This window comes from Bos javanicus, chromosome 1 (assembly GCF_032452875.1).
Source record: "Bos javanicus breed banteng chromosome 1, ARS-OSU_banteng_1.0, whole genome shotgun sequence".
Taxonomy (NCBI): domain Eukaryota; kingdom Metazoa; phylum Chordata; class Mammalia; order Artiodactyla; family Bovidae; genus Bos; species Bos javanicus.
Window position 1 is genome coordinate 57868614 of NC_083868.1, and position 13313 is coordinate 57881926.

The window sequence follows — 13313 nt, forward strand, 5'->3', positions numbered from 1 at the left end:
TCAGTTTTCAATACAATAGAAATAAAAACAAAAATAAACAAATGGGATCTAATCAAACTTATAACCTTTTTCACAGCAAAGGAAACCATAAACAAAGTGAAAAGACAACCTACAGATTGGGAGAAAATATTTGCAAATGATGCAACTCATGAGGACTTAACTTCCAAAATATGCAAACAGCTCATACAACTCAATAACAAAAAAACAAATAACCCAATTTAAAAAAATGGGTAAAAGGCCTAAATAAACATTTCTCCAAAGATTCACAGATAGCCAAAAAGCACATGAAAAGATGCTCAACATAACTAATTATTTGAGAAATGCAAATCAAAACTACAGTGAGTTATCAGCTCACACTGGTCAAAGTGGTCATAATTGATGTGGATCCCTTTGGGTTCATTTTGTTTGGGAATTTCTTCAATTTCAGGAAGCTTTCAGCCATAATTTCACCAAATATATTTGCAACACTTTCCTCTCTTCTCCTTCTGGGAACCCTATAATGCAAATGTTAGTATGATTGATTTTGTCTGAGACCTCTCTTGAAATTTATCTTTTAATTTGTTTTTCTATTTGGTGCTCTGATTGGGTGATTTTCATTTTTCTGTCTTCCACATTGCTTGTGCATTCTTCTCTATCATCTAATCTGCTCTTAATTCTTTTTAGTGTAATTTTTATTTCAGTTATTGCATTCTTCAGCTGTGACTGGTTCTTTTTTACATTTTCTAGTTCTTTGTTAAAATTCTCACTGTATTCATCTATTCTTTTCCTAAGTTCAGTTGTCATTTTTATTACTAGTGCTTCAATGCTTTTATCTGGTAAATTATTTATCTCTGTTTCACTAGGTTTTTTCAGGGCTTTTTTCCATGTCCTTTATTTTGAAATATAGTCCTCTGTCTTCTTATTTTGTTTAACTTTCTCTGTCTCTATGAAATTAGGTGAAACAGTTACCTACCTTATCTTAAAGGGATGTTCTTGGGTGGGAGCATTACCACCCAATGCCGCCTGTGTGTGCCTGGTGGTTTTTGTGAGATAGCTGGAACTGAAGTGAGCATGGATCACATGTATCCCCAAGGTGTCCTGGCAACCATCACTTTGGTGGGATGTAAGGCTGGAGGTGGAGGAGTAGAGCCAGAGCCAGATGTGAGCTTCTCCTGTGCCTAATGGAAGTCACCGCCCTATCTGAGTGGGCAGATAGGGTGCAAACCAGGGGCAAGGCTCAAGGGTTCAGAACAGAAGCTCTGACGAGTTGGGTTTCTCCCCAAGTGTGTGAGGGCACTCTCTGCCTTGGTTGGGATAGTGGAAGGGACCCGGGGACTAGTGACTTCATGTCTGTGCTGGGTCATGTTTTCCCCATTGTGCATTCCTTGGTTAGAGACTTGAGTCAGGTCAGAGGGTTTAGAGCCACACTACTGAGCTGATTTTGCTCCTGCTGAAAATATTAGTGTCTACCATGGAACTAGTTTCAGTTCACTTCAGTTCAGTTCAGTTCAGTTGCTCAGTCGTGTCCTACTTTGTGACCCCATGAATTGCAGCACGCCAGGCCTCCCTGTCCATCACCAACTCCCGGAGTTCACTCAAACTCATGTCCATCGAGTTGGTGATGACATCCAGGGAACTAGTTTAGCTCCCCGTAAATGTGGGCAGGAACTTGTGTGCTGGTAAAGGTTGCCTCCACCCTTGTCTGAAGCAGGGTTGGGTCTGAGCTGGTTCTGTTTCCTCTAAGTGTACACACTTTTCTTGGTAAGGACAGCCTTCACAATGGAGAGCAGTGCCAGAGCAAGAGGGGATAAAGCTGGCACCCAGTGTGGCTGGGTGTACACAAGGGCTTCTCTGGCAAACTGGCCAGAGCCCCAGGCAGTTTGCTATCTGTTTCTTGTATGTTGTTCCTGGGAGTAAGCAAGCATGTGCAATGCTCTTCAAGAGTGTTATAATACATACACACAATGTAATATTACTGAGCTATAAAAAGGAACACATTTGAGTCAATTATGAGGTAGATGAACCTAGAGCCTATTATACAGAGTGAAATAAGTCAGAAAGAGAAAGACAAATACCACATATTAATGCATATGTATGGAGTTTAGAAAGATGGTACTGATGATCCTACATGCAGGGCAGCAAAGGAGACACAGACATAAAGAACAGAATTTTGGACTCAGTGGGAGAAGGAGAGGGTAGGATGATTTGAGAGAATAGCATTGAAACATATAAATTACCGTATGTAAAACAGATAACCAGTGAGAGTTTGATGTATGAGGCAGAGCACCCAAAGCCAGTGCTCTGTAACAACTTGTAGGGGTGGTATGGGAGGGAGGGGAGTTGGAGGGGTTTGGGGATGAAGGGGACACATGTATACCTAAGGCTGATTCATGCTGATCTATGGACAATCACACATGAATGATGGTGGGAACCATCACAATACTGTAAAGTAATTATCCTCCAGTTAAATAATTTTTTAAAAAAAGAGTGTTATCTTGGTTTCCTTCATCTCTCTAGTAAGTCCCACTGGTTTTCAAAACAGCTAAAAAGACTCGTCTTACCGGTGTTGGACCCTTGTGCTGGGGCACCTTAAAGTCCTTGCTCCTTCCAGGGAGGATCCCTGAGCCCATGACATCCCCCTTCTCTTTTGTTTTCCTGCTAAGGTTTGGGTTCTGACCTGATGGCGTCTCCTCTCTTTCTAACTAACTTCATGTGGATCTTTCTTTATAGTACTGGTTGTGGATCTTTCTTTACAGTGCTGGTTATAGAAGAGCCTTTCTGACAGTTTCCATGTTGTTTTCAGTAATAATTGTTCCACATATAATTGTATTTCTGATTTGTTCGTGGGGAAGCTGAGCTCAGCATCCTCCTTTTCTACTGTCTCTGTCTCCCTCTCTGTGTGTAACTTATTGAAGACTCACCAATTTGCTGTTAACAGCAACTTCACAATTGTACATTTCTACTAGTAATATATGAGTTCCAGTTCCTCTATAATCTTGCCTACACCTATTTTTCATTTCAGCAGTAGTAGTAGTAGGATCCTAGTGGGTGTTAAGTGATATCTCATTTGGTTTTGATTTGTATTTCATTAGTGACTAGTGCGGAGAAGGCAATGGCACCCCACTCCAGTACTCTTGCCTGGGAAAATCCCATGGACAGAAGAGCCTGGAGAGCTACAGTCCATGGGATCACAAAGAGTCAGACACGACTTAGTGACTAACACTTTCTTATAATAATTACATCCTGTATATGTTATTAATGTATCATGGCTTCCCTGGTAGCTCAGCAGTAAAGAATCTGCTTGCAATGCAGGAGACATGGGTTAGATCCCTGGGTTGGAAAGATCCTTTGGGGAAGAAAATGGCAACCCACTCCAGTGTTCTTGCCTGGGAAATCCATGGACAGAGGAGCTTGGCGGGCTATTGTCCATGAGGTCACAAAAAAGTTGGACATAATTTAGCAACTAAATATGTTATATCCCACATACTGACTTTATTCTCAGAAGTCAGACCTTTTTGTTTACATTGGTGGTAAGCTATGTGCAAAAATCTGTTCACTTTCAAGGTCACTTGTGGAGACCTTACAGCCTTTCATCGGCATGGCTTAAGCTGCTTCTGCTTGGACATACCTTGGGCTCCAGTTTTTCCATCACCCTCCATAGCCAGCTTACCTCATTGCACTTCTCCCCCCAATTCTCTGGGCAGTCTTTCTCATCTTTCTCTTCTACTGCCTTTCTGCTGCTGCTGCTGCTAAGTCGCTTCCGTCGTGTCCAACTCTGTGCAAACCCATAGACGGCAGCCCACCAGGCTCCCCCGTCCCTGGGATTCTCCAGGCAAGAACACTGGAGGGGGTTGCCATTTCCTTCTCCAATACATGAAAATGAAAAGTGAAAGTGAAGTCATTCAGCCATGTCCAACTCTTAGCAACCCCATGGACTGCAGCCTACCAGGCTCCTCCGCCCATGGGATTTTCCAGGCAAGAGTACTGGAGTGGGGTGCCATTGCCTTCTCCACTGTCTTTCTAAAGTGCCTATTTAGCACTGAAATAGTTACTCACATGAATTTCCTGTTCAGGTTGATTCTTATCACAAACATTTCCACCACTGATACAAACATTGTGTCAATAGTATTAAACGTGAATGCAAATATACCATACACACACAAACCAAGCATTAGGTTTTCACGGTGTGGTCAATTGTGGCCGTCATAAACATCAGGGCTCAGAAGAAACTGTTTTTTGCTTATTTCACATCTGAACCACAGGCAATGTGGTTGATTATGTTGAAAATGCTACAGTTTCTGTATCTGTTCTAACATTTTAGCAATATTTTACTTTATCAGAAGTCTCTAAGTGGTTATGACTATGAGTAAGACTTTGTTACTCTGTCTTATTTTATTTTGCTTCTGGGAGGGTTTTTTTTTCATCTTTTTTTTCCTTGGAATGAAAACTAGTGGTGCTAATAACTCCATGGTTACACTGTAAGATAATAGATCCAACTACACATTCAATGAGTGGCATAACAGAGAGACAGACACACTCTGGATTAGAATGAGTTACAATAGGTTTTATCTCATCTTACCTGTAGATCAAAACCAAAGAGGACAGGAGAGAATTTAAAAACAGATACAAGCACTCATTTTTTTAATCTTTCCTCTCATACTTCTTCAGTTGTAAAACATACAACAAAAGCACTAGATAGTTCAGTTCAGTTCAGTCTTTCAGTTGGGTCCAACTCTTTGCAACCCCATGGACTGCAGCACGCCAGGTTTCCCTGTCCATCACCAACTCCCAGTGCTTACTTAAACTCATGTCCATCGAATTGGTGATGCCATCCAACCATCTCATCCTCTGTCATCCCCTTCTCCTGCCTTCAATCTTTCCCAGCATCAGGGTCTTTCAAATGAGTCCATTCTTTGCATCAGGTGGCCAAAGTATTGGAGTTTCAGCCTCAGCATCAGTCTTTCCAATGAATATTCAGAACTGATTTCCTTTAGGATTGACTGATTGGATCTTGCAATCCAAGGGACTCTCAAGAGTCTTATCCAACACCACAGTTAAAAATTCTTCAGCACTCAGTTTTCTTTATAGTTGAACTCTCACATCTGTACATGACCACTGGAAAAAACTTAGCTTTGATTAGACAAACCCTTGTTGGCAAAGTAATGTCTCTGCTTTTTAATATGCTGTCTAGGTTGGTCATAATTTTTCTTCCAAGGAGCAGCCATCTTTTAATTTCATGGCTGCAGTCACCATCTGCAGTGATTTTGGAGCCCAAGAAAATAAAGTCTCTCACTGTTTCTATTGTTTCCCCATCTATTTGCCATGAAGTGATGGGATCGGATGCCACTATCTTAATTTTCTGAATGTTGAGCTTTAAGCCAACTTTTTCACTCTCCTCTTTCACTTTTATCAAGAGGCTCTTTAGTTCTTCTCTTTCTGCCATATATATCCCAATAACAAAAATAAATAAATAAATAAAAATTTTAAATCATGATTTGTGATGAACAATAAATCCATTTAAATATATAGTTTAAACATGAGAGAATTATTTATAAAGAACACAAGTGTTTTAATCTTCAACATGTAAAAATATATATTGAAGAAGGAAATGGCAACCCAATCCAGTATCCTTGCCTGGGAAAATCTCATGGACAGAGGAGCCTGGTGGGCTGCAGTCCATGGGGTCACGAAGAGTTGGACATGACTGAGCGCCTTCACTTTCACTTTTCACTTTCATGCATTGGAGAAGGAAATGGCAACCCACTCCAGTGTTCTTGCCTGGAGAATCCCAGGGACAGAGGAGCCTGGTGGGCTGCTGTCTATGGGGTCACACAGAGTCGGACACGACTGAAAGCGACTTTACAGCTCAAACGGTTTCTGTTTGTCCCCTACTTCCACGTGTATGTAGCCGCCCTCATCATCCCTACCAGAGTGGTACATTTGTTGTGATTGATGAACAAACAATGATGCAGCATTATCACTCAAATATCATAGTTCACATTCACATTTGTATATGGTAGGGACATTTCTATCTCACATTCAGTAATTACATCTGCCCCTTTTGCCAGCTTAAAATAAAGTAACAATAAATGTAATAATTTTTATTTAAGATAACATGCTCATATGAAATAATTTTCATACAATAATTTGTCTTTCCTTCTTTTTACACATATTCATAGAAAACTGTTCAGCTAATGTTAAGAGTGGTTGTTTTGAGTGGTGGAATTTGAAGCAGTTACATTTTCTGTATTGCCTGAATGTCCTATAAAAAGGACATTTCACCAAAATAAAATAAAATATATTATTTTTAAAATAACTAAAGAGAAAATTGTATGTCCTAGGAACCTCTGATAAATATTTCCACAGTATATGTTAATGCTGACTTATACCATATTTGGCAGAATTGACTTAGAAAGGTATCTTGAAAAACAGGATACTTGAAAAAAAAAAAAGAGAAAAAGATATAGTAAACAATTTGATTTGGGAAGGTAAGAATACTAAGTGGGATAAGTAGAATACTTCAACAAATATTTATTTAGGCTAATAATTGAAAGCATTTACATCAAAAATAACTCATATTTAAGGCATTTTAGACCAAGTCCCATAGAGTACTAGTCTGCTATGGCATCAGTAACAAAATACCACAGACTGACTGTTTGGGCTAACCACATGGTGTTTGTCCAAAAGGTTGGTTATCAAGGCTAGAGAGTGTGTTTGTTAGTAGTCAACAAAAACCAAAGTTAGGCTTGTGTTAATTTTAAAGAAGATGGGCAAAATATATATATTTATTGACAAAACAAGACAAAAACAAAGAAAGAGAGGAAGCTCTGCAGCTTAAGAGTCTGAGTCTTAACCACCAGAACCTTGTTATAACTCTAGAAAATGAAAGAGACCCGCAGCTAGGAATTTATAGTTAATTCAGTAATTTATAGTCAATTTAGGTAAGCCAAATGATACAGCTCACGAATTTTCATTACTTTTTCACATTTGATAATATCTTATAATTTTATATAATTTTCTAAAGTTTTATTCCCCCAAATTAAGACTAATTCAATAATAAGTGGTCCTAATTCATATTTTCTTTCATCTAAAACAGTAATTCTTGGGCTTTTTAGTTTCAATGTGTCTTTCTACCCTTAAAAATTGTTGAGGATCCCAAAGAATTTGCCATAGGAAAATTTAGAAACACACACACTAATAATACATAAGTACTTACTCCATAAGCCATCAAGGCAACAATATCAACATATGCCATGTAGCATCTCGAAAATGAATGCAAGAGAATGTAAGTGCAAAAAGCAAACATATTAGTATTATTATGAAAATAGAACCTACCTTGAGGACCTCCTGCAAGGGCTCCTAGGACCACATTTCAATTAGAGCTAAGCTAAAACAAGCTTGAAAGCTCAAAGACTGTTCTTCTTTTTTTTTTCTTTTTCCTTTTTTTTTTACATTTTTTTTTAATTTTTATTTTATTTTTAAACTTTACATAATTGTATTAGTTTTGCCAAATATCAAAACGTTCTTTTATCTATGTGTGTGTCAAAAACATTAGGGAGTCAGGAAATGTAGGAAAAAGAAAAAAATAATCTGATTTGTTTATTTGTATTTTTTGGCTGCTCTGGGTCTTCACTGCTGCGCACGTGGGCTTTTTCTAGTTGCAGCAAGTGGTGGGTATGCCAGCTGTGGTGCTCGGCCTTCACACTGTGGTGGCTTTGCTTATCGTGCAGCATGAGCTCTAGGGTGCTCGAGCTTCAGTAGTTGCAGCTGCCAAGTTCTAGAGCTGGGGCTCAGTAGCTGTGTTGCAGGGGCCTAGTTGCCCTGCAGCATGTTGGATCTTCCCAGACCAGGGATCAAACTCATGTGCCATCCATTGGCAGGTGGATTCGTAACTCCTGGACCACCAGGGAAGTCCTTGTAATTTGATTTAGTACTTGTTGTTCCTCTTTTACCAATTCTAGTTGGCAAAGCAATTGTGATAAAAAGCTATTTACACTTTTAAAGAAAAACCTTTTTTTTTTTTTTATTATGTGTTGTGTTATATTTTTTATTAAAAGGAATAAAATATATTCCTTTTTTTTATGTGTTAATTCACTGCTATACCTTGACATATCCAAAAATGCACGCATAAAAGACATAAAAGCTTTTCACATAAATGATCGGTTGCTTCCAATATATATTTCTGTCCTTGTTAATAAGAAAAGTAATAGTTTAAGTGATATGTGCGGCATATGGTACAGTGCCTGGCGGAGTAGTAAACATTCAAATAGTGACAATTATTGCTGTTTGTTGTTGGTTGCTGCTGTTGCTACTAGTTTGTTTTAGTAGTTGTTTTTACCAGTGCCATTAGTATTGAATACAAGGACTACCGAGGTAGCATAGAAGGACCATAAATTTTGCTGCCTATGAATTTCCTATTTGAATAAATAAACTTTGAATGTAAAGTCCATTTTGATTAACTAACAGATAAGTTGCATCCAGTAAACTTCCAGAAAGCAATGGATCCCACAATAGTCAGACTGCCCAGAAGGAAAGAGAACCTTAAGGCTGAGTCCAAGGGGTGGAGTAAGCTGGAGGCTCAAGAACTTTAATTACAAGTAATATCTTTAAAGTACATTCCTTATTGACAAGTCAGGTTAATCTATAGTGTATTATTGATGTTAATAATTCTTTTTTGCTCAAAGTAGCAAAGGAATCTGGAAAAAATCAGGTATTTTGCTTTTCTCTAAGAAATATAAGAATTTTCTAGTGAAATTTTACCCGAATGTTCCATGAGAGTTCTTTGGAAAGGGTTCTGCAAATAAGACATCAAATGTCAGCATTCTGATAAAAAAAAAAAAACTCCTTGACCAATGTGCTACTTAATATTATGATATTATAGAAAAAGAGCCTCAGTAAGATATTTGGGGATATTTCCTGATATGATTCACAATAAGGTTTTTTTAAAATATATATATATAATCAAAAACTGCCCGGAGAGCACTTTTTATAGCCTTCCCCATTACTTTTATGACAGTCATCAATGATCCAGTGATTAATTCAAAGCACATTTAAAATTTTTATTCTACCTGACATCTTGAAGGAATTTGACATTTTTGCCCCTTCCTCCCTCAAACTCTTTCATTGGTTTCCACTGATTTTCCTTCCCCATGGACTCCACTCTGCGTCTTTTATTAGATTCTGTTCTTTGGACCATTCCTGAAAATGTGGTGTTTCCCAGATTCTATCTTGTGGTTGCTTCTCTATCCAACTCAACATCTTTGTCTAGAAAAATTTGATTCATTGCTTATAAGAAGAAGACTTCAAAATCTGAATCCCATTCTAATTTCCTTTGAATCTGTGTTTCCAACTCATCTGTAAAACATATTAATTCCAAACAAATCATCTCCACTTCTTTCTTTGCATAGGCAAAACAGTCTTTGCAAAAGCAAAACACTCTGTGACATAAATCACAAGCAATATCTCTTTTGATCCACCTCCCAGAATAACAAAAATAAACAAGTGGGACCTAATTAAGTTTAAAAGCTTCTGCACAACAAGGAAACCATGAACAGAATGAAAAGACAACCCTCAGAGTGGGAGAAAATATTTGCAAATGAAGTGACTGACAAGGGATTAATATCCAAAATATACAAACAGCTCATGCAGCTCAATATCAAAACACCCAAACAGTCCAATTAAAAAGTGGGCAGAAGATCTAAATAGACATTTCTCCAAAGAAGACAGATGGCCAAGAGACATATGAAAAGATGCACAGCATCACTAGTTATCAGAGAAAAGTAAGTCAAAACTATAATGAGGTAGCACCTCACACCAGTCAGAATGGCCATCACCACAAAATCTACCAACAGTAAATGCTGGAGAGGATGTGGAGAAAAGGGAACTCTCCTACACTGTTGGTGAGAATGTAAATTGGCACAGCCACTATGGAGAAGAGTATGGAGGTTCTTTTAAAAAGTAAAAATAAAGCTATGATATGATCCTGCAGTTCCATTCCTGGGCATATATTCAGAGAAAACCAAAGTTCAAAAATGTTCATTGCAGGACTACTTACCATAGCCAGGACATTGAAGCCCATAAATGGAGGAATGGATAAAGAAGATGTGGTACATATATACAATGGAATATAAGTTCAGTTCAGTTGTCGCTCAGTCATGTCCGACTCTTTGCGACCCCACGAATTGCAGCACGCCAGGCCTCCCTGTCCATCACCAACTCCCGGAGTTCACTCAGACTCACGCCCATGGAGTCAGTGATGCCATCCAGCCATCTCATCCTCTGTTGTCCCCTTTTTCTTCTGCCCGCAATCCCTCCCAGCATCAGAGTCTTTTCCAATGAGTCAACTCTTGGCATGAGGTAGCCAAGATATTGGAGCTTCAGCATCAGTCCTTCCAAAGAACACCCAGGACTGATCTCCTTTCGAATGGACTGGTTGGATCTCCTTGCAGTCCAATCACTGAGCCATAAAAAAAGATAAAAATAATGTCATATGCAGTGCCATGAATGGACCCAGAGATTGTCATACTGAGTAGTCAGATAGAGAAAGACAAATATCATATGATCTCACTTATATGTGGAATCTAAAAAACGGTACAAATGAACCTATTTACAAGACAGAAATACAGTAACATATATAGAAAACAAACTTACAGTTACCGTGGGTGAAGGGATGGGGCTTCCCTGGTGGCTCAGTGGTAAAGAATCCTCCTGCCAATGCAGGAGACACAAGAGACACAGGTTCAATCCCTGGGTTGGGAAGATCCCTAGAATAAGAAGTGGCAACCCACTCCAGTATTCTTGCCTGGGAAATCCCACGAACAGAGGGGCCTAGCAGGCTACAATCCATAGGATCACAAAGAGTTAGACATGAGTGAGCGACTGAATGCAAGGGGGGAAGGGCAAGTGGAGGGATAAATTGGGAGATTGGAATTGACATATACGGACTACGATATATAAAATAGATAACTAATAAGAACCTACTGTATAGCACAGGGAACTCTATTCAGTACTCTGTAATAGCCTTTATGGTAACAAAATCTATAAAAAAGTGGATATATGTGTATATATAACTGGATCACTTTGATGAGCAGCAGATACTAACTAGCACACTGTAAATCAACTATTGCTGTTATTGATAAATAAAATAAAATGCCCTCTTTTACTTTGTCAGCCTAATTAACTTTTTAAAGTTCAGTCTATCCTTCAGACCTCATTCAAATTTTATCCCCTGTACAAAGTACTCTCTAAATTCTTCTCACTCCCATTTACCATTTAATGGTCACTACCTCTTCTATAATTCTGTTTTTCTATTACAGCAACCACCAGAATTGGCAACACGATAACTAGAAATAATGAGACAGTGTGAAAACCACTATGGTTTTCCGCTATGGAAAATAACATGTGATTAACATGGTTAAAAAAGAAAAGAGGAAAAAGGAAATAAAATGAAAGAACTAAACTTTTTAAAAAGAAAAATACAATTATTGGAATCATATCTCAGTGGGTAGGTTAAAAATCTGATTAGACATAATCAAAAAGAAAATTAAGTGGTGACACAACAACCTAATACTTAAAATGCACTGTCAGAATGGACTACGAACCAATAAAGAGATAAAAAAAAATAGAGTGAATTTGATCTGAGAAAATCTACCTCAGGCCAATAATAAGACAGAAGGCAAAGGAAAACTTGAAAGAGGAAATAAGACAGAATGAAAAAATTCAATGTAAGTCAATTAGAATTTCCTGAGGTGATAACCAAGTATGTCAATAGGTGATGACACTTGTTTGGGAAGAAGTTAAGATAATTAGACCAGTTACTGCAAGCCTGCTCACCTATGGTTAGACTCTTGCTCCTGTTCAAATGTAAAATAAAGCAGGTCACATAATATACAATGTTGCCTGCCCAGTGGCATGTGTTCTGGACAGTCACTGCCCTGTTAATCCTAGATTCATGCTCAGTGATGCAATCTTCTGGGGCTTAGAAAATCTGTGCAAGCTGGCTTCCCTGCAACCTTTGCACACTGAAGTTTTATTCTTCCTCTAAAGTAGTGTTACTTCTGGAGATGCTGTAAATCAGAACAGAAAAAAAAAAAAAATCAAAAAATCAATACAGTTTTATCTGTGACTGTTTAATAAGGATCTACTTATAGTGCATGCTGGTTAAGGCCATGGGCTCTTGAGTTAGATTATCTGGGTGCAAATTCTGCCACAACTGCCTTCTAATGTGTAACATTGAACAAGTTTCTGTGCTTTATCAAATAAAAGAATGATACTAATTTATAACATATTGATTATGCAACAGTAGGAGACAAAATGCTCTGCCAATTACTCATGACATGATTTCTATTGTAGGATGCATCTTGTGCTGGAATATGCTCCATTTGCCCCTCCAGATCAATTCTCCAATGTTTTCTGCCATTCTCTAGGTCCTAAGAGGCCGACTTCTTGGAGGCATTGACAGCAAATGTAGATCAGAGGTGGAAGGAGAGTGAGGTCGGAGTACTACATTTTTCCTGTGGGGGTGTTAGAGTTTGCATATATACCACTCCCATAGCCATCGTCCTATAGGCAGCTCTCAAAAACACTGCTTTCTTCAGATTCCTTCATCTTGTAACTTCAGGTCAAGGAGTGTAATGCCTTCCAGCAGTTGCAAGACACCAGGTCCTTCCTTATCTCTTACCGGTTATGGAAACCACATCTTTTTAAAGTATGCATGCTTTTGTAAAACTCTCCCTAAGTTACTCAAAGTGTGCTGGTTATTTACTGCTGGGACTCTGACTGATACACATCCCATTGTGGAGATGCTAAAATGTGAAAAAATATTGCAGCTTAGATATAGTGAAATATATCACTTACCTCCTCTGTGTCTCAATTTAATTTCCCTTAAATAGAAGTAATATTCCTTTTAGGATTATTATGATTAAAAGAACTAATACATGTAGAGTACTTAGAAAAGCATCTTGCATGTAATAAGTGCTCAATAAATATCATTAGTATATTTGAAGTATTGTGATAGGTACCATGAATTATGCAGAGACAGATAAAAGACAAAACACAATTTCAAGCATCTTGGTAGTCTTGGTAAGTGACCACGTTTACATCTCAAATTCAGATATTTTGACCTGAAGCCCAGTATTCTTATATCAAAACTTCCCTAATAATCCGAAATACCTAGAAAGAAGATCACTCTAGGTTAGTTCAAAAACACTTGTAAAACACTTTTTAAAATAAGAGAAGTGTTATTAACTTTAATTATGTACAGTAACACAGCCTAATGATTAAAATGCATTGTCATAATGCACTAAGAATGAATAAAAAGATAAGAAATTAAAATT

At 38.1% G+C, this 13313-nt stretch overlaps 1 protein-coding gene across 1 annotated transcript in view; it reads right to left on the minus strand.

The window, feature by feature from the left end:
• Nucleotides 1-4528: 4528 nt before the first annotated feature.
• Nucleotides 4529-13313, minus strand: part of LOC133233786 (cell surface glycoprotein CD200 receptor 1) — a 64007-nt gene continuing 55222 nt past the window's right edge. The window contains exon 9 of the mRNA XM_061393941.1: nucleotides 4529-5094. Within this exon, the coding sequence (XP_061249925.1) occupies nucleotides 5045-5094 (50 nt within the window). The 3' untranslated portion in view covers nucleotides 4529-5044. The remainder of the gene's footprint in view (nucleotides 5095-13313) is intronic.